Genomic DNA, 27,161 nt, shown 5'->3' with positions numbered 1-27,161 from the left:
TCCTTGAAGAGTTTGCTAGAAAAATTGATACTGAAATAATTGCAGAGAATATAGTCTATCATACTTAAGAATAAAACATGTTTAAGTGATACAACTATAATCAAATGAATATTTACTTAACATGTTTTGTCTAGCCAACAAATGACTCATTTTTAGAAAATTAAATTATTAAAATCTTAAATGATTTAGAGACAACTACTCTTAGTAAGAAAAGAATCCACAATCTGTACAATATCCTGGAGGCCCCTTTGTGTTTTATGAGTGACTATGCCTTTACTGGTCAGCCAGCCGTTCCTGTTCTGAAAAGGAAATGTCACACTGAGGTTTTAAAAAGCTGCCTACAACGCATTGTTCACTGCGTCTGACCATGTCCCCTTGTGTTTACAAAGATAAGGAGAACTTACTGCACTGAAAATGTGCTTGCAACCACCCCCACCACCAGTCTCTCAACAATCTGTTTTCTTACAGCAGAACAGGGAAAGGTTTAGCAAAATTTTAATTCGTATTCATCAAACTGATCCTAAGTCAGTAAAATACATTTTTTTTCTGGGTCTAAAATAACAAATAGGTAAACAAGTTCCAGTATTATTTACTCAGATCTTTACAGGAGGAAAAAAGGGTCTCCTAGTGTCCTTGGCCATACCATGAGCCTTTGCATCAAGAAGCCAATAAGGCACATGCCAGGCGCACGTTTCCTCTAGACGCCTACTGTGTACCTCCCAGAGAAAAAAGGAAAAAGGAAAACCCGCGCCTCCTGGAAAGAGGGGAAGCCCCGGGCAAGTGTGGGCCACGCCCCGGTCACCACCAAGGAGGGAAGGTCACGGTGGGATGCAGGCAGTGGCAGGACACATTGCACACAACGCCATGACAGCGGAAACACACACACACACACAAACACTATCCACAACCACCTTACGTTTTTTAATTTAAAAATGTGTCTTCTCCCTTTTCCTTTGGTGGAAACCTTCTTCTCAGCAGCGGGAGCGGACTTGTACTTGGTGTTGCGGAGCCGAGCGGACCTCCTGTGAATCTCCTGCTTACTCTGCTACATCAAGAATAAAAAAGAGAGAGGAATGAATGAACAGTGCGGGAAGGATGCTGTCCCGAGGCAGCCACCCTACGGGGGTCCCGGCGCGCGCCCCTCAGCCGGGCCTTCCCTCCTCCTGCTGGGCGACCCCGTTATCTGGGCTCCGGGAAGCAGGGCGGGGCCTCGGCGAGCATCGCCGGAGCCTCCGAAAAGTGGACGTCTGTTCACGGGCACTGACAGCAGAGAAACACCCGGCAACTCAGCTCTCGGCGCCAGCGGTGCGGGCGGGCCTGCCGCCGCCTCCCTCCGCGGGGAGCTCCTGCGGCCTCTAAAAGGGCGTGAACGGGACGGAACGACGAGACGCCCCTGACCCCGGGCAAGCCCCGCAGCAGGACCCTCGGTACCCGCCCGCGCATGCGTGTGGCTAACGGGACGGCTGGTTGCTACCCCAGATATTACCACAATGGAGGGACTCCCAAGCGTTTTTAATTTTCATGCTTCTTTAGACTATCCATTTCTCGTAAGAAAAGGTGCTTAGAATGGGCCGAGCCGGTTAAGATCTCATCGGGGTGCGGGGCGGCCCGCGGGGGAGAAGGAGGAGCTCACCTGCTTGCCGCCCCCGCCCCCGTTGCTCTGCGAAGGGGCGGCCGAGGCGCTGGCGAAGGTGGCCGCCCCGAGGCCCCCGCCGCCGACGCCGCCGCCGCCGCTGCCCCCGGTCCCGCCAGAGGCCCCCGAGCCTGCGCCCCCGCCGCCCGCGCCGCCCCGGCCCGAGCAGTGGAGGCAGAGGATGTCCCCCTGCGGGCTCTTCTTCCACATGGAGGACGACGTGGTCTTGCAGACGCTGCAGGTGGGCTTCAGGCCCAGAGGCATGGTGGCCGGCTCGGGCGGCCCCCGCGGGCGCAGCGACACGGGAATGGCGACCGCCGGCCCCGGCCGCCCGCTGGCCGGCCCGCCACGTCCAGCGACAGGGAGAGCGACTGGGCGCGGGCGCTCCCCTGTCCACGCCGGGACCGGGCCGCGGCCGCTGTCCCCGGAGGCCGGAAGCGAGTCTCCCCGCGCCGAGCCCAGCACCACCTCGGGTGCCCGCGGCGCCGGAGGCGGAGCAGCGGTCCTGAGGCAGCTTCCGGCGGTGGGCGGGACCCGCGCCCCGCTGACCGGAAGTGCCCCCGGGTAGGGGCGCGCGCAGCCTTTCAGTTTGCTGTTTGAGACTTTTTGGTCTTAGGCCTAGGATTGGAGGGTAAAATACAGACCGTGCAATTAAATTTGAATTTCAGATGAGCAAAGAATATTTAATATATATCCCATGCAATGTTCGAATTTATCTGAAATTCTGCCTTAACTGGGCGTCCTGTATTTTCATTTGCTAAATCTGACTCTCCTGCTCAGGACCCCTTTGCACGCTTAACAAGATAGCACCAGAGGCATGGATACATGGAGCAGACTGACGGCTCTCCGAGGGGAGGGGAGAGGGGGGACTGGATGAAAAGGTGAAGGGATTATCCAAGGAATATATATATATGTATGCATAACCTACAGACACGGACAACAGTGTGGTGGTAGCCAGAGGGAAGGGGGGGGCTGGGTGGAGGTGCGTAAAGGCGGGGGAAATGGGGACTTTTGTGATAGTAATTTCGTAATTATATTATAATTTAGACCCCCAAGTATTTTTGTTTATATGGATTATATATTCATGGACATTTATGTGTTAGGAGTTGAAATAGACATTTCAGCCTAAGGTGCCAAGCACACATTTATTTTTTTAAAATATATTTTTATTGATTTCAGAGAGAAAGGGAGAGGGAGAGAGAGATAGAAACATCAATAATGAGAGAGAATCATTGATCAGCTGCCCCCTGCACGCTCCCGACTGGGAATCCAGCCTGCAACCCGGGCATGTGCCCTCAATTGGAATCAAACCTGGGACCCTTCAGTCCGCAGGCTGACACTCTATCCACTGAGCCAAACCAGCCAGGGCAAAGCACACATTTATCAACCATTGAGTGATGTCATCATACTTGGGTGACGTCATCATATGGCCTGTAGCCCTCTGAACAGTATGCCAGTGCAATGAGAGTGGAAAGGCAAGTAAATGGCTTGGCACTGTTGGGAACCTGTTTTGACCCCAAGGGCTCCCTGCAAGGGTCTTGGACCTCCCTGGACCACAATCTAGAACAGGTGGCTTAGGACAAAGTCATTATGAAAAGCCAGCCCCACCAGGAAAAGGAATCTCTCCTCAGCTTCACTTGGTAAAGTTGTGGTTGCTTATCTGTGTCCATGGTCCTGGGGTTTGGGGACTTGAAGTTTTTGGAGAGGTCTTGATGAATGTGTTGGTGGTGTGGGCTGAGTGGGAGAGGGGAAAGGCCAATGGGTTGAATGCCTATGACATCATGAAATCTCAGTGCTTATGACCCCCGTAGAACAAGATATTAATGTTCCTGTTTTACTGTTAGCCGATCAACAGAGGAGCCATGATGTGGACTGGCTGCCAACACGGTGGCTGCTCTTGGTGTCAGATCTGGACAGGCCTTTAGAGCAGCCCTGGGGCCGGGCTGTGGCTCGGTCATCCTCTCTCTGAGTCAAGGTTTCCCCAACAGTAAAACAGAATATTAACTACTCTCCAGGGCTGTTATGGGGATTAAGATCAACTGTAAAGGTGGTTGAGGAGAATAGGTAAAGAATGCTGTTCCCTTATTTTAGAACGATGCACTCTGTGAGGGGCATCTAGGTATGCACTTTCATTCTCCCTAATTTCTTTCTCCTGGTAATGTATCCCCCTCTGCATCTGATCTCCTCTCCAAAAACATCAAGTCCCCAAACCCCAGGACCATGGACACAGATATGCAACCACAACTTTACCAAGTGAAGCTGAGGAGAGATTCCTTTTCCTGGTGAGGCCCCTGGTTCAGCAACTTCCTCTCTACCAAAGGACGCTATCCTGGGTGGGGTAAATAGCCGCCTGCATAACCACCCAGCAACCCCTTTTCTCCATTTCCCCTCATTCCACTGATCACCATCTTCTGTTCTTGACAGCTCCCTGGTCACACCCTCTACCCTTCTGAAGAACTACATTTTTTTCCTTGTAAAAAATCTTTACAACCTTTTAAAATTAAGTATAATACACATACTGTAAAGTATCCAACTCATTCCTGCACAACTTATCGCAAAGTAACCACAATTGAGCAACCAAATTAAGAAATAGAACATTACTACCATAAGAGGAGTCCCTTTGCACTTGCCCTATACACAGAGAGGTCCACTAGCATGACTTCTAACACCATAGATTTTGTAGATTCCCTTTGTCAGGTTAAGGAAGTTCCCTTCTATTCCTATTTTTTGTCACAAATGTAGAATTTTATCAAATAGTGTGCCGTGCCAGCACAGCCAAGGGTGAACCTGAGGAGGGGTGGTGAAGGATTGAAGAAAAGACAGACAAGAGAATACAGCTGGGGCTCAGTGGATCTCCTGTGCCTGGATGAGGACACAAAAGACCCAGCCTGCAAGCCGATGCTTTATTTTATAGTCTGATTAAAACAAGGGTAGATTAACATGTATAGAAATGTTCTTGTTTTGGCAACACTTGCTGCACCTCCCACAGCCCATTAGCTACTTAGGAAGGAATTAGGGAGGGCTACAAGGTCAGGCTTAATTATGCTAGGAGAGCTCTGCCTTCCAGGGCTGGGACTTGTTTGTGGCCCTGCCACAGGTCAACCCAAGGTTTGACCCTAGCTGCTCCCTACAAAATAGTTTTCTCTATGAGATGAGCATAATCCTTTTTTTTCTTTATCTATTAATTTACAGATTATACAGATTTCTGAATGTTAAATTAACATTGAAATTCCTGGAATGAATCCAACATGATTGTGATGTGCTATTCTTTTCACACATTGCTGGATTTGGTTAACTAATATTTTAAGATTTTTGCATGTCTGTTCATGAGTGAGATGGGTGTATAATCTTTTTTTCTTGTAATATCTTTGTCAGACTTTGGCATCAAGGTTATGTCAACCGATGTAAGGATTTGGGATTTTATTCTGAGTGATACAGGAAACTATTCAAGGCTCTTACATGTGCTGATATGAAAAGATGTCAGATATAATTAAGAGGGGAGATAGCCATAAATTTAACCAAGGAAGTCAGAAAATTACATTGAAAACTAGGAGACATTAATGAAAGAAATTGAGGAAGACACGATAAATGGAAAGCTATTCTGTGCTCATGGATTGAAAATATTGATATTGTTAAAATGTCCATGCTACCAAAAGCAATATATAGATTCAATGCAATCCCTATAAAAATTTCAATGGCATTTTTCAGAGAAATAGAACCAACAATCCTAAAATTTGTATGGAACCACAAAATACCCCAAATAGCCAAAGCAATCTTTTTTTTTTTTAATATTTTATTGATTTTTTACAGAGAAGAAGGGAGAGGGATAGAGAGTTAGAAACATCGATGAGAGAGATCGATCAGCTGCCTCCTGCACACCCCCCACTGGGGATGTGCCTGCAACCAAGGTACATGCCCTTGACTGGAATCGAACCCGGGACCCTTGAGTCTGAAGGCCGACGCTCTATCCACTGAGCCAAACCGGTTTGGCGCCAAAGCAATCTTGAGAACAACAAAGCTGGAGGCATCATCTCCCTGATTTCAAACTACATTACAAAACCATAGTAATCAGAACAGTATGATATTGGCATAAAAACAGACACATAGATCAATGGAACAGAATAGCCCAGAAATAAACCCATGTATATACATATGGTCAGTTAATTTATGGCAAAGGAACCAAGAATATACAATGAAGAAAGGACAATCTCTTCTATAAATGATGTCAGGAAAACTGGACAGCCACATGCAAAAGAATGAAACGACCACCACCTCCTACAAAAAAAAACAAAATTAACTCAAAAAATGAACTAGTTTTGAATGTAAGACCTAAACCATAAAACTCCTAGAAGAAAATATATGTGGTAAGCTCCTTGATACCAGTCTTGGCAATGATTTTTTTAAAAAAAACTGATAGCAAAAGTAAATAAAAAAAACTTCTGCACAGCAAAGAAAACCATCCACAAAATGGGTAGGTTACCAAACAGGAGAAAATGTTTTGCAAATCATTTATTTGGTAAGGGGTTAATATCCAAAATATATGAAGAATTCATGCAACTCAATAGCAAAAAAACAATCTGATTTTTAAAAAATGAGCATAGGATCTGAATAGACATCTTTCCAAAGAAGACATACAGCTGGTCAACAGGCACATGAAAAGATGACCTACATGTTGGTGAGGATGTTAAGAAAAGGAAACCTTGTGCACTGTTGGTGGGGATGTAAATTAGTGCAAACACTGGAAAACTGTACAGAGATTCTAGTCATAAAAAATGAAAGACATCTTGCTGTTTAGGACATCATGGATGGGCCTTGAGGACATTATGCTAAGTTAAATAAGTCAGACTGAGAAAGACAATACCATATAATCTCACTTATATGTGGAATCTCAAAAACAAACAAACAAAAAACCCCAAACAAACCTAACACAAATAACCAAGCTCATAGATACAGAGAACAGACTGATGGTTGCCAGAGGTGGGGGATGGGCAAAATGGGGGAAGGGGGTCAAGAGGCATAAACTTCCAGTAATAAAATAAACAAGTCAAGGGGATGTCAAGGGCATGGTGACTATAGTTACAATACTGCATTGCATATTTAAAAGTTGCTAAAAGAGTAGATCTTATAAGTTCTCATCACAAGAAAATTTTGTAACTATATATGGTAATGAATGTTAACTGCACTTATGTGTGATCACTTCACAATCTATACAAATAGCAAACCATGCCCTAGCCAGTTTGGCACAGTGGATAAAGTGTTGGCCTGCGGACTGAAGGGTCCCAGGTTCAATTCCGATCAAGGGCACATGCCTGGGTTTCGGGCTTAGTCCAATGTGCAGGAGGCAGCCAATCAATGATTCCCTCTCATCATTGTTGTTTCTATCTCTCTCTTCCTCTCCCTTCCTCTCTGAAATAAAAATATATATATATTTAAAAAACAACAACAAATAGCAAACCATTATGTTGTACACCTGAAAGTAATTAATGTTATATATCAATTATACTTTACTATAGCTTTTTTAAAAGGGAAAAAAGCAATTTACAGAATAGTTTATAGAATATGATCATTTTATGTAAATTTAAAAGCTCCATGTATGTGATGGGTACATATTTTTAGTCATTTAGACAAAGAACTTGACAATTGATGGCAACAGAGGTGGTGAGGAAGAGAGACTTTCAATTTTCACTTTGCACTATTTTGTATTGTTTAAAAATGTTTTGACACGTGCATGCATTTTAAAATTTAATTACAAGAAGAATGCAGAAAAAGAAGAGAAAAAGGAGGAGGCGGGAAGGAGAAAGTATCAAATGGAAAAGGAAATGAAGGCAGCTTTTGGCCCTCAAAGTTGTCTCCTAGCTGGAGGTGGTGCTGTAGAGTGGATAGTACCTGCTCAAGGACTAGCAACCGAACCTCTTCATGCAGCTCAGCCCCTCTGCAAAGTGAGGATGGTGTTGCCCACTCAGGGCCGTGTGGAGATGCGATCAGTTTCTGTGCTTGGCATGCAGTTCTAAGTCAGTAAGTTCTGCTCCAGCCCCTCCTCCCTACCCTCCACCCCCTCTCTCACCAAACAGCCTGAGTCAGGCCTCCCCGGCTCCTCCTTGGCCTGCAGCCCGGGGTGGACGTCTCCTTGGATCGCGGGAGGCACCAACGCTGTCATCGTCCGCAGAACCACAAGGCCTGCTTTCTCATAAGCAAGTCTTACTCCTGCGGAGTTTCACACGCATCTTCCTCACGTGCGGAGGAGGCGAGGTCCCCCAGAGCCCTGCTCAGGCTGCAGGCCGCTCCCTGACCGCGTCAGTGTCGGGGGCGCAGGTGTCGGCCTCCCTGGCGCTCAGCACCAAGTCCATTGGCCGTGACTCTGATCAGTACGAGGCTGGGCAGATGGACTCGACTCGGAGCCCCACTCCTGGGTAGCGGGGTTCCCAGGACACCCCCACGCCCAACTGCCACTCTCCTAACTGCCGTAGGAACTCTGCTCTGTCCTGGGGTGAGCGCTGGCCGGGGAGCCCGAAAGCGTTTGGAAGGCCAGGTGAGAGCTTCCTTTTGTGACCTGGGCACCAGCCCCTATAGTTTCCAGAGGAAAACTCGGCTGCCTTTGGTTTTTGTTTGTTTGGTGTTGGCTTCAGAGCTTTGAAGCCTGTGCTGCCTCTCGCCCTTCTGATTTGCAGGATGTCGGGGGAAGAAATGCACTTGGCTATCTGAGCATCGTTGGGTGTGAAGACGCTCTGCAGAGGGGCTCCAGACTTGGTAAAAAAAAAAAAAAAAAAAAAAAGAGAAATATTTTTCTTTTCAAAATGCAAATATTTCTTTTTTATATAAATAATAAATGCACATTATAAAAATGTATACAATCCAGAGGCATTCCCCACCTCTGCTGTGTGGCTAGAGACAACCACATTAATAGTTGGTAGTGTATCTTTTCAGTCTCTGGAAATGTGTGCATCTTACTAAATATTATTCTATAATCTGGCTGCTTAAATTCAATAGTGAACTTTCCACCCCATATATATATACCTGCATTTTCCTGGCTGAAATTAACTTCACCATTCCCCAATATTGGGTAGTTAGCCTGTTTTACATTTCTTTCCGTTACAAACAGTAAATGATGTAATGAACTCCCTTTTACGTGTATGGCTGCCTATTTGTGTGGGTATTTTTATGGGATAAATTCCTACAAATGTACCTAATGGGTCTAAAGTAAGGCACATTTTGAGTTTTGGTAGATGCATCTAAATTACTCACCAAAAAGGCTTACACACCTGCCAATTCCACATTGCAAAGGCCCACGATAGTTGTAGGGGTTATGGAAATGGCTTAACTTCTTTTAAAATCAGGAGAAAATATAATACCAATGACTTTATAATACACAATAGATCCAGACTGGATTGCATATTTTATATACCAGTGCAGCTATAAAGTATACTTTTTCATTTTTTAAAAATATATTTTATTGATTTTTTACAGAGAGGAAGGGAGAGGGATAGAGAGTTAGAAACATCGATGAGAGAGAAACATCAATCAGCTGCCTCCTGCACACCCCCTACTGGGCATGTGCCCACAACCAAGGTATATGCCCTTGACCAGAACCGAACCCAGGACCCTTGAGTCCGCAGGCCGACGCTCCATCCACTGAGCCAAACTGGCCACGGCTTTCATTTTTTTTTTTTTTTAATGGAGAGGGAACCCATGAAGGCCAATGTGCACAGGGCCTGCAAGCCACAGTGTGGCCCTGGGTTACCCATTTCTCCACACCCCTGCACTCTGAGAATTATTTTTTTAGTTTTTGCTAGTCTTTTTTTTTTTTTTTTTTTTTTTAATATTTTATTGATTTTTTACAGAGAGGAAGGGAGAGAGATAGAGAGTTAGAAACATCGATGAGAGAGAAACATCGATCAGCTGCCTCCTACACATCTCCTACTGGGGATGTGCCCGCAACCCAGGTACATGCCCTTGACCGGAATCGAACCTGGGACCTTTCAGTCCACAGGCCGACGCTCTATCCACTGAGCCAAACTGGTTTCGGCTAGTTTTTGCTAGTCTTTTATGCAAATAAAAAAAACATGCCATTTCACAATTGTTTCTACCTGCACTTCTTTGGTTATTTGTGAGGTAGCTATGTATGGTCACCTAAGTTTGTTGATCATTGAAATGTCCTTTATGAATTGCCTATTTATGTTCTTATCTCATCTTTCTATTCAGTTGCTCATCTTTTCGTTGTTAAAAATTTTGCATTCTAGATTTACTGGTATCTTTTTGTCATGATATTGGAAAGTTTTCTATACCCCAAACCTGTCAGGCATTTCTTTATGGTATCACCAGAGGCCTGGTGCATGAAATTCGTGCATTAGTGGGGGGGTTGGGGGGGGTCCCTCAGCCCCGCCTGCACTCTCTCGCAGTCTGGGAGCCCTTGGAGGCTGTGCTCATCCGCCATGAGCCTGGCTTCTGGCTGAGCGGCGCTCCCCCATGGGAGCACACTGACCACCAGTGGACAGCTCCTGCGTTGAGCACTTGCCCCCTCGTGGTCAGTGCACATCATAGCAACTGGTCGATCAGTTGACTGTCTGCCCCCTGCTGGCAGTGCACGTCAGCGAGCAGTTGGGCAGCTTTGGCATATCATTAGCATATTACCCTTTGATTAGTTGAACTGACAATCATCTGACTGGGCACTTAGCATATTAGGCTTTTATTATATAGGATTCTTACAAGGGCTTACACAAATATTCATTGATATTTTCTTATAGAATATCTATGGCTATTATTATTTATAATAGTATCTTTAATTCATCTGGAATGCTTTTTGTAAAAGATGTGAAATAGTTACTAATCTTTGTTTTCCAGCATCTTGGGACAATAACTTAAAATATCACTTTTATCAAATATTAAATTCTCATTATACATGACTTTATTTTTTGAATCTCTTCCATCCCATTGATCCATTCATCGATTGTTATGCAAACTCCACACTTTTTTTTTTTTTAATCTTCACCTGAGGATATTTTTCCGTTGATTTTTAGAGACAGTAGAAGAGAGAGGGAAAGACAGAGAGAGATATTGATGTGAGAGAAACATATTGATTAGCTGCCTCCTGCAATGCCCTGACCAGGGCCCAGGCTGGTGAGGAGCCTGCAACCCAGGTACATGCCCTTGACAGGAATCAAATCCGGGACCCTTCAGTTTGCAGGCCAATGCTCTATGCACTGAGCCAAACCAGCTAGGGCCACACTTTTAATTGCATAACTTTAGAATATTTTGATTTCTGGTGAGGCAAATCACTTCTCCTCTTTTAATTTTTCTCTTGATTATTCTCATACATTTACTCTTTTTGATGAACTTTACATTTTTAAATTACGTTTTCAAGTACTGAAAAAAATCCCAGTAAGTTTTGTAAAACTTTACAGATTGATTTGAGAAGGGACATCTTTACAAAATGTCTGCCTCTCCAAGAGCATGGTTGTTCAGACCTATTTACACACATTCCCTGTTTTGTCTAAGCCCTGGCCATCTCAGCCGTCTCCTTTTCAGACTCCTCCTTGGCTCTCTCTGGGGCCAGGAGGTCAGCAGCAGGGGCTTGTCTAAGTCTTCTTGTCCCCAGGAGGCTCATGGGGACCTTCTCTTTTGCCATTTTTGCCCTGTTTAGTACTGGTTTTCTAAGAACTGTGTTCCGCTGCAAACCACCGTGGCAAAGCCCACCATGATCTCCTCTGGTCTCTCTTTTTTAAAAATACATTTGTATTGATTTCAGAGAGAAAGGGAGAGGGAGAGAGATAGAAACATCAATGATGAGAGAGAATCATTGATTGGCTTGCCTCCTGCACGCCCGCTACTGGGGATCAAGCCCACAACTCCTGCATGTGCCTTTGACCAGAATCGAAGCTGGGACCCTTTAGTCCGCAGGCCAATGCTCTATCCACTGAGCCAAACCAGCTAGGGTGATTTCTGGTCTCTCTGCTTCCACTTTTGCCTCCTCTGGCTCATTCTCCACGCTGGGCCCAGCATAATCTCTCTAGTCAAGTCCCTGTGATCCCCTCTTGGAAACCCTATAGTGATTCCCTGTTCTATTAGTTACTTATTGCTGCTGTAACAAATTACTACAAACGTAATGCCTTAAAACAATGCTTACTTCTTGTCTGGGAGTCAGAAGTCCAAAATCAGTCTCGCTGGTGTAGAATCAAGGTGTCAGTAGGGCTGCATTCCTTTCCGGGGGCTCTGGGAGGGGATATGTTTCCCTCATTTTCCAACTTCTAGAGGCCGCCTGCATTTCTTGGCTCATGGCCCCTTCCTTCATCTTCAAAGACAGCAACTGCATTGCTCTGACCCCTGCTTCTGTTGTCATATCTCCTTCTCTGGCTCTGGTCCCCCTGCCTCCCCCTGGTAAGTATGATCATAAGAATCACCCCTGTGATTCTACTGGGCTCACCCAGATAATCCCGGATCCTATCCCACCTCAACGCTCTTAACTTAACCGCATCTGCAACTTTCCTTTTGCCATGTGAGGTACCATATTCATAGGTTCCAGGGATTAGGACATGGACGTTACTCCGCCTACCACAGCCATGGCCTTGCCAGCCCATCAGTGACCTGCCCCACTGGTCCTCTGCTCAAGCCCATTCTACTCTCCCCTTTGAACTCCCTGCTCCAGCCACATGAACTTTTAATTTCTGAAACCTTCCCTTTCTGCTCCTCCAGTCCCGGTCCAGGCTGACTCTGCTGCCTGGCAAACCTTTCCCCGCCTCTTCACCCGACTAACTCCCACTATCTGCAGCCTTGGCTTTTTCTGGAAGCTTCCGACAACCTCTTCTACTCCTTGCATGTTCTTCCAGATTTTGATAGAGGCTGCGGTGCCATCCTCCATGGTTCCTGGCCCCAAAATACTATTGTTTGTTTGGTTCTCTTCTCTTCCACATGTAAGCTCTCAGAGGGCAGAGGTGAGTGATAAGGGCAGCTCCGCACTTGGCACAGAAGAGGGAACTTAAACTCCTGGCCGAATGAATGCAATTTCACAATAGAATGCAAGTAGTCTTACTCCATAGGTGTCATCTTAAAAGCGTTCATCATTCAGTCAATGAGTGCTGACTTTGTAAGTACTGAGCCATGGGGGCTAAAATAAGGGGAAAACATTTGAACGTTACGGTTGCAGTGGTATGACCATAAGGACCCGAATAACCATCTTCCCCTTCAGGGAAATGGACTTGGAGGTCAGTGAGCCAGTAGACTTCAGTACCGGAGATCACCAGCATCTGGTCCGGAAAGCAGGAGACGATATCGCCCAGCCCGAATCTAAAGAGACCAAGGCAACGCCACCTTCACCTGAGCCCAAGCAAACACATGGGAAACCAAAGCCAAAGACCGACCAGCGAGCGGATTTCTACGTGGTGGAAATTTCAGATGAGACCACCCCTGAAGAGAGCAATGCTGAAGCCAGCCCATTCTCAGAAGCATCTATCCGCAGAGGTGAGAACAAAGACAGTTCCTCTCTGGGAGAGAAAAGCAAATGTTCTCTTTAAATGTTTCCACAGAAAGATTGAATTTTGCTTTTAGTTTTTCCCAGCCAGGCTTTTCCATGAACCATGGGGTAGGGCTGCTGTGGATAGACCACCCCCAAGTTGTCCAGAGCATTCAGAAAATCCTAGTAAACGTATTATAGTGAGAAGTGTGTGGTTTTCTTAGGAATTATGAATTAGTCATTGATGGTCGAATGTCCTTACCTGTATACAATGTGAATACCATAGTATTGGCTTCAGTTTTAAAGAATATGAATTCAACACCTTAGATATTAATTCTGTACAGGAAGTACATTTAGCTGTGAATAAAGAAACTTAAAAACGGTGGCTTAGTAAATAAATGAGAAGTATTTTTCTTTCATGAAATATGAAGTTCAAGGGTAAAAAATTCAAGGCAAATGCTGCAGGTCCCCGTGACCCCTTTGCCACCGTTAGGCCTTGTCAGGGCCTGGACAAGTTGAGCTTGAATGCCATTGCTGGCCCTCACCCTCCTTGTGGCTGGAGAGATGCCTTTTGGGGCTCTATCTAGCCTTCCAGGTAGGGAAAGAGGGAAAAAAAAAGAAGAAGAAAAAGAAAGAAAGAGACCACAGCTGGTCTGCCGCCCTAACAACACCAGGGCTGCCATGGATGGATAGATGCCCCAAGTGTCCTCCAAATCTGACCTCTGTTCAGAGGCTTTCCCAGAAACCACACCCAAGAGTTTTCAATTCACGTCATTGACTCCACCTGGCCCACGTGATCATCTCCCTCTGCAGTTTTTCAGTTGGGTCCATTGCCACCTGTATTGCCACCAGTAACAAGATCTGGGTTAGATAGTGAGGTAATGGGGGAGAATAGATGTCCCTGGGCAACCAGCCACCACTGCCATGGGTGCCAATCCTTTCTCCCTGGGGTTGTGCAAGGGGAAGGTCACTGCATTTAGCCTATTCGGCCCTGTAACTGAAGTGGCTGTGGATCTGTTTTTGTTCATCAGTTTATCCTATCTAATAATAGAGGAACATGGTAATTAGCCGTACCTCTGCTACCCTTCCCATTGGCTAATCAGGGCGATATGCAAATTAACTGCCAACCAAGATGGCGGCCGGCAGCCAGGGAGCTTGAAGCTAACAGGAGGCTTGCTTGCTTCAGTGAATGAGGAAGCCAACGTTCCCTGCCTGCCTTGCCAGCCTCTGAGCTTGCAGTTTGAAACATTGTTACAAATATAGAAGCTAAACAAAACCCCAGAAACCTGCTTTCAGCTAGCCGGGATCTCAGAGCTGAAGTTGAAACAGTGTTTCAATTATAGAACCCAAACAAACCAGATACCTGCTTTCAGCAGCCGAGGACTCAGAGCTGGAGCCAAGCCTCAGAGCTAAAGCTGTCCCAGAATAAAAAAAAAAGAAAAAAAGGACAGGTTGGGAGCTTCAGTCACCCGCCAGCCTGAAAATGGCCCTCAGCCCCTCACCCAGACTGGCCAGGCACCCCAGTGGTGACCCCAACCCTGAAGGGGGTGTGACCAGCTGCAAACAGCCATCGTCCCCTCATCCAGGCTGGCCAGGCACCCCAGTGGGGACCCCCACCCTGATCCAGGACACCCTTCAGGGCAAACCAGCTGGCCCCCACCCGTGCACCAGGCCGCTATCCTATATAGTAAAAGGGTAATATGCCTCCCAGCACTGGGATCAGCGGAGCCGCGAGGCCTCCCGGCACCGGGATCAGCATGACAGGGGGCAGCGACCAAACCCCCTGATCGCCCTGCAGCTCTGTGTGTGACAGGGGTGGGGCCACAACCTCCCTATCTGCCCTGCTCTGTTCGTGACAGGGGAAGGTGCCCCAACCCCCTGATCGCCCTGCGGCTCTGTGTGTGACAGGGTGCAGCGCCCTAACCCCCTGATCGGCCCTGCTCTGTGTGTGACAGGGTGTGGTGCCCCAACCCCTCCCCCCCATGGGCCCTGCTCTGTGTGTGATGGGGTAGAGCCATAACCTCCCCATCGGCCCTGCCCTGAGTGTGACAGTGGCGGTGCCCCAACCCCCTGATCCACCCTGCTCTGTGTGTGATAGGGGGCGGTGCCCCAACTCCCCTATCGGCCCTACTCTGTGTGTGACGGGGGGACCTCCTCAACCCCCTGATCAGCCCTGCTCTGTGCGTGACAGGGGGAGCTCCCCAACCCCCTGATGGGCCCTGCTGTGTGTGACAGGGTACGGAGCCCCAACCCCCCTGATGGGCCCTGCTCTGTGAGTGACAGGGAGCAGCGCCCCAACCCCCTGATCGGCCCTGCTCTGTACGTGACAGGGGGTGGCGCCTGAGCGTGACTAGGGGTGGCATCGCAACCTCCCGATCTGCCCTGCTCTGTGCATGACAGGGGGCGGTGCCCCAACTCCCCAATCGGCCCTGCTCTGAGCCCGACCAGGGGCTGCACTTAGGGATTGGGCCTGCCCTCTGCCACCTGGGAGCAGGCCTAAGCCAGCAGGTCATTATCTCTCGAGGGGTCCCAGACTTCGAGAGGGCACAGGCCGGGCTGAGGGGCCCCCCTTCCCCCCCGAGTGCACAAATTTTTGTGCACCAGGCCTCTAGTGTTCATTATATTCCATAAATGAGTGAGATCATGTGATATTCATCTTTCTCTGACTGGCTTATTTTGCTTAGCATAATGCTCTCCAGTTCCATCCATGCTGTTACAGACCATACATTCTCAACAATTATTTCTGGACTTTCAATTCTATTCCATTGATCTGCATGTCTAGTCTCATGAGGCGGGCCTTTTAATATTCATTCTCTCACATATCCTGATACATACATAGTCAATGTGACTACTTTAATGTAGGCAGAGCACATTTGGGTAAATACGTTCTGGTGTTTTTATTAAGGTAGCTCAGGCCCATTTTGCCACCGTCACACCTCCTATGCCCAGAAACAACCCAGCAAAAGGACACAGTCGTGATCCTCTAAGTTAGTGGTTCTCAACCTTCTGGCCCTTTAAATACAGTTTCTCATGTTGTGACCCAACCATAAAATTATTTTCGTTGCTACTTCATAACTGTAATGTTGCTACTGTTATGAATCGTAATGTAAATATCTGATATGCAGGATGGTCTTAGGCGGCCCCTGTGAAAGGGTCGTTTGACCGCCAAAGGGGTCGCGACCCACAGGTTGAGAACCGCTGCTAAGTCAACTTTAAGCAGCATTTTTTTTTTCCCTTTTAAAACTGGCATAAAACCACCGAAAGGTAACTTGTTGTTGGCAGCACCCCTTCAGAGACCCCAGGAACAGCTGCGCAGCAGGAAGCAGGCAACAGAGAGGCCTCGGCGCTCTGCCGTGGGAGGCCACTCGTGGGGGCTCCTTGGTCCGGTTCACAATCCATCAGGTTACCTAGTTTCTGCTCAGGTAGCCGGGAAGGGAGTGGCTCAAGGCAGGTGGTGGGAGAGAAACGTGGTGGAAAAGCTCTGCCAACTCCCCGCAGCCCAAAGCCACGGCCACGGCCACGCCCCAGGGAGACGCATCGCTCTGCCAGCCTTCCTGCAGGCTCCTCTGGTCACCATTTTGCCCACGGGTGTGGCTGGACCCCCCGGGCCTTTCAGATCACTTTGGGGCCTGAGAGGACAGGGTGTGCCTCAGAGGGAACTCCATTCCCGAGTTTGCCTTTACAATGTTGGGGCTTCCATGCATACACCCTCAGCCCTCCAATGAAACACTCAGATGGGCCTGCAGAGCTGTCCTCATTCAGTCGGCTCGCTCAAAACCAGCGCTCCTCTCACAGCCTCAAAAGCCAGAGGAAACATTTCTTTGGTTAAGTATCAAAGACAGGTCACTGCATTGCACTTATGTCACTGCATTTGAAGATTATATCTCAAAAATAACATTTCTGTCTCCTCAGGTTTCATTGTAAAAGTGTTCCTCCTCCTGTCTGCTCAGCTGGTGCTCACTGGGGCAATCATCGCTGTATTTATTTTCTGGTAAGTCTTCTTTGCTGATGCTAATGAGACACTGAGTGTTCACCTCGGTCACTGCCAGTCACTCAGAGTGTCCCCATTCTCGGGAGATGGTTTTACTTCCACTTAAGTATCACATTGTTAGCAAAATTAAGTACTTCTTGAGTAAAACTATCGATTTTTTTTTTTTTTAAACCAGGCCAGGTTTAAAAAACTGGGTGCACAGGAGTCCCTGGTTCACCTATTCAATCTTGTAAGTATTATTGGATTTGATTGAAAGTGTTTTTTTTTTTCTACTAGCTATTGATCAAGGTTCTTCATTTAAAAATTAATCAGAGATGTTCTTTTTTTATAGCTATTTTTCTCTATCATTTTTAATCTCCTCCCAGACCCTCCTCTGTCTCCACGCACACCCACACCCCCTAAAGATATAACATTCTTGAAATGACAAAATTGTAGACATGGAAAACAAGCAAGTGGGTGGTTGCCAGAATTTGGGGTGTGTGTGTGTGTGTGTGTGTGTGTGTGTTACCATAAAGGGATAGCACAGGGAGACCTTTGTTAATGTTTTAATGATGGGATAGTTTCACGTCTTGATTGTGGTGCTGGTTACATGTATCTGCACATAGATTTATGCCATAGTCCTATGCAGAGCGCTATATACCCACACTGTACCAGTGTCAAATTACTGGCTTTGGCATTCGTATTATAGACTATAATAATGTGAGATGGAACCATTAAGGGAAACGAAGCAAAGGGGGCCTCTCTGCCCCTCGGCAACTTCCAATGAATTCACAATTATTTCAAAATAAAAAAAAATGTTAAAAGAGCCCACAAATTACCTGTGGATAGCAATGAGAAAAGTTAGTTTTAAAAGTGAAAAAAACAAAAAGAGGTAAAGATGATAATTCACACTTTGGTTTACTTCATAAAACTTATTATCAGGTATTAATATATAATGACATCTCTGTCTCTATCCACCTGTGTCACGTGATATGATCATTGGACCCAAATGACACCTGATTTTAAACGGTCCGCAGCCCCGCATTCTTCGGGGTGCTCATCGTGCTCGCCTGCTGTGAGGATCTCCGCCGCCAGGTGCCTGCGAACTACATTCTCCTGGGATTGTTTGTAAGTGAAGCTCGTTGGCCCCTTTGCCGCTCGCCTTTGCGATGTGCTGTGGCCGCATTATTAGAGTCGTGCCTTGTACGTGGGAAATCTCCCTGTGGCATAGTGCAGACGGAAGTCACCTGTGCGGCCCTCTCTGGGCTGGCTCGTTCCAGCGACGCATAAACTTGCTTCTGGGATCGTGTCCACACCCGCTTAGTAAACTGGGAAACTCAGGGGTCCGGGCCGCTCCCTGGAGGCCACCGGGGGGACCCACGCCCACCCAGGGCTGCGTTTCAGGAAAAAGTTAACCTGACATCCCTGGACCCTTGCCCGGCGCCACACACAGACTTTGCTATGGAGAGTGGGTTCCACATTCAGTTCCCAAACTCATGTGCACGGCATATCATTTTCTTTATTTTTGTAAAACTTATTTCAGGTCTCACTGGGAGCTGAAACCAGCTCAGCTCAGGTTCCTCCTATTTCCCGAATTTCAGTCCAATTTCAGTCCAGGAGGCCTTTCCCAGTTCCCAAGAGGGGTGTTTGCCCTCTGCTCCGCGGCTCTTCTCCTTTATCCGTGGTCTTGTTCTGGTCTCACCAGCGCCACCTTGTGGGCGTCCGCTCGCCAGGCCTTGCCACATGGGCCCTCTGTGGCTCAGCGCTGCTCTGGCCTCAGAAACCTGGTGGCACCTTTTCTTGCCGCCAGTTCCTGTCTGTGCTGCCCGCGGGGACCCGGAACCGGCTCAGTGTGTTGGCAAGTGATTCTTTCGGGGAGAGCTGGCGTGTCCTCCCAAGCACTGTTGACCATCCTCCCATGTTGGAAGATTCATGTACCAGTTGATTGATTCCTCATCTGGTTCCATATGGGAGCTTATAAAAATACCCACAGTATAAATGAAGATAAGTTGGTGGGGATCATTATAAACTAGCAAAATTTTCACAAAGGTAATGGCGAATTTGTTCCCAGTTACTCATCCAATAAAGAATGAATTTGGTAAATTAAAAAAATATAAAATATATATGGTGGAATATGATTGGGGGGGAGGCGGGGGAAATAAGGGTAAAAGACTAAAGGCAGTCGTTAGATTAGTACACAAACTGCAGTCCTGTGCACTTGAATGCTGAGCTTAGATTCGAATCTGCGCCACCTGGTGGTCAAAGCGAGCAAAGACACATGGCCAAAGGTGGGACATCCCTACTGTGCAGAGCGTCCAGTGTGATTTCTATGTCAGAGAGAATAGCTTCCTTCCCAGGGTGGAGAAGCGGACCCTCTGGTGCCCACATTTGGGCATTTTCTCAGCTGCCAGAGCGTTGAAGGGACTTTTTTTTTTTTAGCTGGTGTGGATCCCTTGCTCATTGGCCAGTTGAGCAAGTGGGGTCTCCCTGTTCCTGCACAGACCACACTCAGGAAGCGGTGGGGGCTAAAAGCCAAATAGAAAGATACTGAGAATCCTGGAGCAGAAGAGAGTGATGGGGATGATGGTGGTGGTGGTGTGTGTGGGTGTGGGGGGGGGGGGGGCGGGCGCGAGTATTTTTCCAGAAATTTTGAATTTTTAAGAATTTTCAATGGTTTTGATTTTTTAAATTTATTGTTACAAGAAGAGATCAAAGCTATTGGTCTTAAAGCAAGCTCTCATTTCTGAAGTTTTGCTGTTTATTCCACAGCAGGGAAAGCTTAGGAGAAGGAATATTATAGATGGGTAAGAATTCGTTCTATTTCCCAGACTTTTTTTTTTTTTTTTAAATATATTTTATTGATTTTTTACAGAGAGGAAGGGAGAGAGATAGATAGTTAGAAACATCGATGGGAGAGAAACATCGATCAGCTGCCTCCTGCACATCTCCTACGGGGGGATGTGCCCGCAACCCAGGTACATGCCCTTGACCGGAACCGAACCTGGGACCCTTCAGTCCGCAGGCCGACGCTCTATCCACTGAGCCAAACCGGTTTCGGCTATTTCCCAGACTTTATGTCTTGCCCAAGTGTTAGGAAATGCACAGAGAGAACCATTTCAGAAAAGGACCCGAGGGAAGAAAGGAAATCACTTGCACCCTGAAGACTGCTCTTGCCCCTGGAACTGTGGCCCCTGAGCGCGTTCTGAGCTCTCGGAGCCATGGGGCAGATTCGACTTCTAAGGCCACTTGTTACTCACTGTCCTGCCCTTGGGAAAACTGAAGGGGGGTTTCTAGCTTGAAATCATTCCCCTCCTTCCTCCCACCCCCCATCCCCCTCCTTTCTCTTTCTTGCTCTCTCTTCCATGTGCTCCTGAAGATGGAGAAATGTGAAACAATTGAGCAAGTAGAAGAAAATTAACCTTGAAAGGAAGGTCAGAGACAAGCACCTTATTAAAGTACCATGCGTATGTGGGATACACATGGTACAGTGGGGCCTTGACTTACAAGTTTAATTCATTCCAAGACCAAGCTTGTTAAGGAGCTCGTTAACTCAAATTACTCTGTCAACTCAAAGCAAAAAAGTCAAGGCTCCACTGTATTTAACCTTTTCCTTTTGACCTCTAATGAAAACAAAGGCAGCTTACTTGTACGTTGAGCACAGTAGGCCCTTCCTCACGCGGTCTGGGCCGTGGAGAGGCAGTTGAGGGTTCCCAGGAGCCCGGTTCTTTTGCAGTCTTTCATCCCGTATGGTGTCCGCCCACGGGGATGGCTGAGGCTGTGGCTGGGACTCCAACAGGAGCATTCCTGGCAGTGCTTCGGATAAGAGTCCAGGCCTCAGCCCCAGGAACCCCAGTCCAGACAGCAAGTGGGATCCCCGGTAGTCACCCCGGAGGACTCGCCTTCTTCTCGTCCCACCAGAGTGGCCAGAATGTAAAACCGGACAACCAACAGGCCTGGGCTGCTGGTCACTACTTGAGCCAATGAAGCAGAGACAGGGTTGAATCCTGTATGAGCGTTTATGCCAATCCCGCCGGCAGTATGGGAGAGCGGCAGGTCATCCACAAAATCTGCTCTCCCCTCCCCATCGGCCAGCTGCTCCTATCGGGCAGAAGGACAAAGACACATGGCAAAGTAAGAATGACATGCATGGGGAGTGGGCAGCTCTCTCAGGCCAGCCCGCTGTCCTGGAGCCTGACATCCTCCTGAGTGGCTGTCTGCTGGCTCTCAGCACTGGCCCCTGGGCACCCTGCAGCCTGATGCAGCCCCAATACAGCTCTGCTCCGAGCCCTGGCTGGGCACCTGCAGGTGCAGCTCATGCTCTGTAAATAGTGCCTCCCACCACCTCTCTCACTGAGGAGGCCTCATGCCTCAACCCACCCCTAGGCTTGAAGAAGTGTTTTATTCTCACCCAAGCACCACGGGAAAGGTCGGTACTGAAACAGTTGGTGAAGCTGCAGTAGAAATAGCATATCCTGCCCGGATAAAATGTTACGATTCTGTGTGGATGGCCCCAGTTGATTAATGATAATATGGTCTGCAGGTAAACCCTTTACGTTGGTTTCCACATTCCTAATCAATACACATTTACACTAAATATGTTGAAAGTTGCTATTGTGTCCTAAAATTCTTTTTCTAATAAAAGAATTTTCTCTTGCTAGTCTTAGGGAGAATGTTTAGTTGTACTGTTTATTTTTTTATAACCATTTGCCCTGTAGCTTGTGCGCTAGGGTTGTGGGTATTCCCACTTGCTCCCTAGACCCTGCCAAAGCCCCCGCCCCCCCCCCCCCCCCCCCGCACCCCCTCCAGTCCTCGCCCCCGCTGCCGGGCCTCGGGATCAGCCTTCTGATGGATTGTGCGTTTTGTTTGCAGACATTTTTGCAAGGTCTGATGCTGGGAGCCGTGTCAGTGTAAGTCAGTGATACACGCTTTCCTTTTTGCACGTGCTTTTCCTCGATTGTATGTGAACAATAACTGCAGTCTCTGGTTTCAGTTTCTATGAAGTCGATGAGGTGTTATGGGCCGTAGGGGCAACCGCTCTGGTGACGTTATCGCTCACTTTATTTGCTCTCCAAACAAAAGTAGGTATCACTGAAACAGATTTCTGCCATGAGGGTGTGCGGGACATGTTCCTCCCCCCTCCGCTCTCCTCTCTGCTGTCCTGTGGCCTCCTCTCCTTGGGGCTTCGGGCATTCCCAGGAACCACATTGAAAAAGTAAAAAGAAGTAAGGTGAAGTTAATCTGAATAATATCTTTCACTTAACCCAATGTATGTGAAGCATTATCATTTCAACAAGTAGCCAACATGACAAAAATATGACCCCGGGTGTGTTTTGCACTGATAGCGCATCTCAGCGTGGAGTAGCCACAGCTGTGGGAAGCACACCTGCGGACAAGCTCTCAGCAGCATGTCACCTGGGGAGCTTGTTGAGCCACAGCTTGCTGGCTCCAGAGCCAGGAGGTCAATCTGCATCCCAGGTGGTGCCCCTGCTGCTGGGCCGAGGACCACACTAGGTGATGCAGGACTTCAGAGTACATTTCCTTGGTGTGTGAAGGGTAGGGAGTGAGGGCAGAACTAGAGGAACGAGGAAAAAGCTCTTGCAAGAAAATGTCTCGGATTCAAGGATCTTCTTTTGCTGTACAATCCCAGATTTCTCAGGCCAGAAGATTAATATTCCCCTTTCTTTAAAAGAAATTTTAATCTCCCTCCCCCGGCTGATTTGGTCACTGATTTATAAAGGCAAAACCAAAAAGCATGTTGATAAATTTCAAAATTACAAAAGAATCTTTAATAGTAGTTTTTGAAAGTTTAGTATATATATATATATTTTTATTCAAAGGTATGCATACAAATGTGAAAAGGGTACCCAGTTAATTAACCTCTAGGTCTATTTTATTTCATTAATGTAGTCTATGCTCACACTTTGAAGACATGGGTAATTATGAGCATAATTATGATCATGCTACACATACAAATTTACATCCTACTCCTTCAATGTGCCTTTTCATTAGGGAACATTTTGTAGAAATACAAAAATAGAGCGGCAAAACGAGCTCCCATGTGCCCATTGCCAGCTTCAAAAACCATCCTCCCTCCCCTCCCGCCAGCAGCAAGTCCCAGGCAGCAGGACCCTTCATGTCCTGCTGTCAGTGGTTGGGCTGATGGATTTCCCTGGTTCTCCAAACTGGCCTGGTACATTATTAGCCAACGGGCCAGTTTCTGTCTGCGGGGTATGAGGCGCATCCTCACCCTCCTGGAATTCCGTGGAGGCGGTGACGGAGTTGTGCCTGGTGTTGTGTTTCCCCAGCTGGACTTCACCCTGCTCAATGGAGTGCTGTTCGTCGCGCTGGTCGTGCTTTTAATCTACGGAATCATCTTAATCTTCTTACGGTCATACGTAAGTGGGCCTCCCCCGGAGGACCGTTAGGGATCTGGGTGAGGGGCTGGTGGTGTCAGGATGGAGCCTCTGAGAGGCAGAGCCGAGATGGGCGTGGGGGGACTTTCCTGGAAGAAATGTCTGCCAGAGAGAAGGAGTGGGGGAGCGACGAAGGCTGGTAGAGCCGTCCGACCGCGAGGGCCAATGCGACCCCAGGTGAGGGACCGGAAGGGGGTCCGTGGGAGCATTCTGGACGATGGAAGCCTCAGCAAGGCCACCAGGAAGTCCTGGAGGTAACGTCCACGTCCCAGCACAGTGGTCCCGTGTCTCTCACCAACTGAGAAGTGGAGTGTGGCCCGGGAGCCAGCTGCAGTAGCCCTGGGGCAGTAGGACTGTGAGGCCCGTCCCAGGGGCTGGCCAGGTGGTTGGGTCCCAGGGACAGGAGGTCTGGGCCATGATGGTGGAGCTCCTACCCTGGACTACCGCTGTCCTCCCCTAGAAGGAGTGTGGGTGGACCCGCCCACAGGGTAGATCCGACTCCTTGTGCTGCTTGTTTGAAGAGATGGAAGTGGAGATGGGCTCCGTAGGACTTTTCCAACAGCAGCTAGAGGAGGCTCCTATATTTTTCTTTATTCCTTTTTTTGTTTAATCTATTCACTGACTTCTCACAGGTATCAGACATAGGCCCATGTGTTTGTCATATAGGCATCCAATTCAGTTCTCACAACATTCCTGAAAAGTACACATCTCATCTATTTTATAGATAAGAAGACAGGTTCAGAGACATTAAATAATTCATCCTGGGAGCAGGAGGGATCAAGCCAGATATGACTTTCTTAAAATTGGGTCCTCATCTAACAGCAGTGACCTAAGTGCGCCCTTTTGTTATTTCAAATCTTGTTCTTAATATTCAGTTGTCTCCTTTCTTCTTGCAGTGGTTGCATCTGTTGTATGCTGCACTCGGAACTGTGGTCTTCTCACTTGTAAGTCCATTTCTCCTTCTCTTGGCAGCGTAGGGTACATGCATGGAAGGTGCCGCCTTAGCCCTTGTGCTAAGCGTGGAGTCAAGTAGAGTCAGTGATTCACTGGAAAGCACTCCTGGAGACTTGCTGCTGCTGCCGCCCCCCCCCCCCTCTCCTCTTCCTTCCTCTCCTCCTCCTCCCCCTGCTCCTCCTCCCCCTTTTATAAGGATGATTTTTTAGAGCACTTTTAAGTTCAGAGCAAAATCAAGAGGAAGATACGGAGATTCCCATATAGCCCTGCCCACACATGCACAGCCTCCCCTATTATTAACTACACTCACTGGAGAGGTACATTTGTTACACGGATGAACCTACATTGAGGTGTCAATATCACCCAAACTCCACAGTTTGCAATAGGTTCACTGTGGGTGTACATTCTATGTATTTGGAAAAATGGATAATAAACTACATGTTCCATCGTATGGTATCATACAGAGTATTTTCACTGCCCTAAATATCCCGTGCTCTGCCTACTCATTCCTCCCCTGGCTCCAACCCTTGGCAACCACTGACCTTTTTACTGTTTCTCAGTTTTGCCTTTTCCAGAAGTCATATAATTGCAATCAGACAGTATGTAGCTTTTCCAGACTGGCTTCTCTCACCTAGTAATGTACACTTTTAAGGTTCCTCTGTGTCTTTTCATGGCTTGAGAGCTCATTTCGGTCTGGATGTATCACAGTTTATGTATTCAGCCACCTACTAAAGGACATCTTGGTTGCTCCCAAGTTTTAGCAATTTTGCATGAAGCTGCTCTAAACATCCACGTGCAGGTTTTTGTGTGAACATAAATTTTCAATTGCTTTGGGTAAATACCAAGGAGTGTGACTGCTGGATCACATGGTAAAAGTAGAAACCTGCCAAAACCGGTTTGGCTCGGAGGATAGAGCGTCGGCCTGCGGACTCAAGGGTCCCAGGTTCGATACCGGTCAAGGGCATATACCTTGGTTGCAGGCACATCCCCAGTGGGAGGTGTGCAGGAGGCAGCTGGTCGATGTTTCTCTCTCATCGATGTTTCTAACTCTCTATCCCTCTCCCTTCCTCTCTGTAAAATATCAATAAAAAAATATTTAAAAAAAAAAAAAAAAAAAAAAAAGTAGAAACCTTCTCCCAGAGTTGCTGGGATCACAAAGGGAGAGGGGAGGGGGAGTGGGGGGAAGGGCCTAGTGGTCCAGCATCCCCCAGCCTAGGGTTTGACTCCCTTCTCTTCCACTCTGATCACTCACATGACCTTCCCTCATTCTATTTTGGAAATACTGACATCACCACAAAGCTCCAGGAATTCAGAATTATTGCTGTGTGTGAATCTAAATGCTGGGGAATCATTTTATTTTCATTCTTTGTTCAGTGAGAACACAGGGCATTTTGTAATATCACTGTGTCCAATGTGCCCACCTGGCCCATCTCGTTGACTAAAGTCACAAGGCTACTGGACTGGAAAAGCAAAGGAAGGACAAAGCACTTGCCTTAATGGAGTGCAAACGTGAACGTCGTAAATGGCTGAGGCTGTATAACAACATATATAGCCACAAGCCGACTTTCTGCAACCATGTGTATCGATGCTAACTTTTCCAGATGGTTTAGGACAGTTATTGGATAGGAATGAACAGTTCAAGTAGCTCATTTTTCTTTCTTTTCTTTAAGTACTTGGTGATGGATGTGCAGCTGTTGATAGGGGGGAGCCATCATGTGAAGCTGGACCCTGAAGAGTATGTGTTTGCTGCTCTGAACATCTACTTGGATATAATCAACCTTTTTATTTTTATTTTGCAATTGATTGGACGGTAGGCCCATGGCCAAGGCTAGCTTGTGCTGACCAGAGGGAAGGAGGGCATCTGCGAAGTGCCGCCAGGCTCAGACATGCAGAGGTGGCCATCTCATAAGCCCTGTGATTAAAATAAATATTTTAGAGTACTTATTTTTTTTTTCAAATGAAAGCAAACATTCAGTTGATGGTAGCTGTAACTTGTTATATATTTTAAGTTCCATTGTCACATTGCAAAACTTCCTGTGGGACATTTCTGATTTTTGTAATTTCAAAAGATGAGTATCAAAATACCATACTTAAACATTTCTTAGATGCCTGTTATTTTGTTGACATTTTCCTGGCACTTAGTTAAAGCTGTAAACATCTCTCTCTCTGAATAAAATTGATTACAGAAACCTATATTTACTCCATTCTCGTCTCTTGATTCGGACATTCTATGGGAATATTTCTGCACAGTCTGACTTTAAGAGTAAGATGAGCCAAAGTATTCCGCCTTTCTCCTGGATTCCAGGGTCAGGCTGAAGAGAACGGTATCTTCCCGGAAGGGGATGGAGAGGATTCAGGAAGTTAATGTACACGAAAGGCTGGAGAGCACTGCGTCACCTGCCAGCGTCGCCGTCCCACCTACACGTCTGGGCTTAACTCAGAGACCACCTCCGCTGGTTGTCTGGGACAACTGGCCTCCTTTGAAGTCCCATAATATTATCAAATTTTCCATTTTAATTGTGATAAAATACACATAACAAAATTTACTGTCTTAAACCATTTTTAAGTGTATAGTTCAATAGCAGTAAGTATATTCACATTATTGTGCAACCCATCTCCAGAATTTTTTCACCTTGCAAAACTGAAACTCCATCCCCATTAAAGAAGAAGCAGCCATGTATTTTGCACTGACTTATTTATTCACACACATCTTATAACCCGTTTGGTGTGTCCCTGAGGGACACAGAC

General features: G+C 47.1%; 2 protein-coding genes across 4 annotated transcripts in view; one reads left to right on the top strand and one right to left on the bottom strand.

The window, feature by feature from the left end:
• The window catches only part of GATAD1 (GATA zinc finger domain containing 1), a 36,114-nt gene extending 34,040 nt beyond the window's left edge, over window positions 1-2,074 (bottom strand). For all 3 annotated transcript variants that reach the window (XR_011472659.1, XR_011472658.1, XM_070424244.1), the window contains exons 1-2: window positions 1,634-2,074; window positions 917-1,045 (exon numbers count right to left, since the gene is read on the bottom strand). Coding sequence is in view for 1 of the 3 variants with exons in the window: in XM_070424244.1 (XP_070280345.1) it covers window positions 917-1,045; window positions 1,634-1,897 (393 nt within the window). In the remaining 2 variants the exon portion in view is untranslated. The remainder of the gene's footprint in view (window positions 1-916; window positions 1,046-1,633) is intronic.
• A 10,742-nt stretch (window positions 2,075-12,816) lies between these two features.
• Window positions 12,817-26,447, top strand: LOC139016339 (protein lifeguard 1-like). The gene is made up of 9 exons (XM_070424240.1): window positions 12,817-13,084; window positions 16,989-17,067; window positions 17,243-17,296; window positions 18,084-18,174; window positions 21,916-21,953; window positions 22,037-22,124; window positions 23,352-23,441; window positions 24,356-24,403; window positions 26,084-26,447. Exons 1-9 carry the CDS (start codon window positions 12,817-12,819, stop codon window positions 26,225-26,227), a joined length of 900 nt encoding a protein of 299 aa, XP_070280341.1. The 3' UTR covers window positions 26,228-26,447.
• The last annotated feature ends 714 nt before the right edge of the window (window positions 26,448-27,161 follow it).

This window comes from Myotis yumanensis, unplaced genomic scaffold (genome assembly GCF_028538775.1).
Source record: "Myotis yumanensis isolate MYYU_CA2020_CCGP unplaced genomic scaffold, mMyoYum1.0.hap1 SCAF_9, whole genome shotgun sequence".
NCBI lineage: Eukaryota > Metazoa > Chordata > Mammalia > Chiroptera > Vespertilionidae > Myotis > Myotis yumanensis.
The sequence above is the reverse complement of the archived record's forward strand: the minus strand, read 5'-3'. Positions and strand labels throughout refer to the sequence as shown.

Excerpts from the sequence above, each read along its gene's own strand:
- LOC139016339 (XM_070424240.1), top strand. The coding sequence starts at position 12,817 with ATGGACTTGGAGGTCAGTGAGCCAGTAGACTTCAGTACCGGAGATCAC. Across the intron at positions 17,297-18,083 it reads TGGTTCACCTATTCAATCTT|CCCCGCATTCTTCGGGGTGC; the intron begins GTAAGTATTATT and ends AACGGTCCGCAG. Across the intron at positions 18,175-21,915 it reads ACATTCTCCTGGGATTGTTT|ACATTTTTGCAAGGTCTGAT; the intron begins GTAAGTGAAGCT and ends TTTTGTTTGCAG.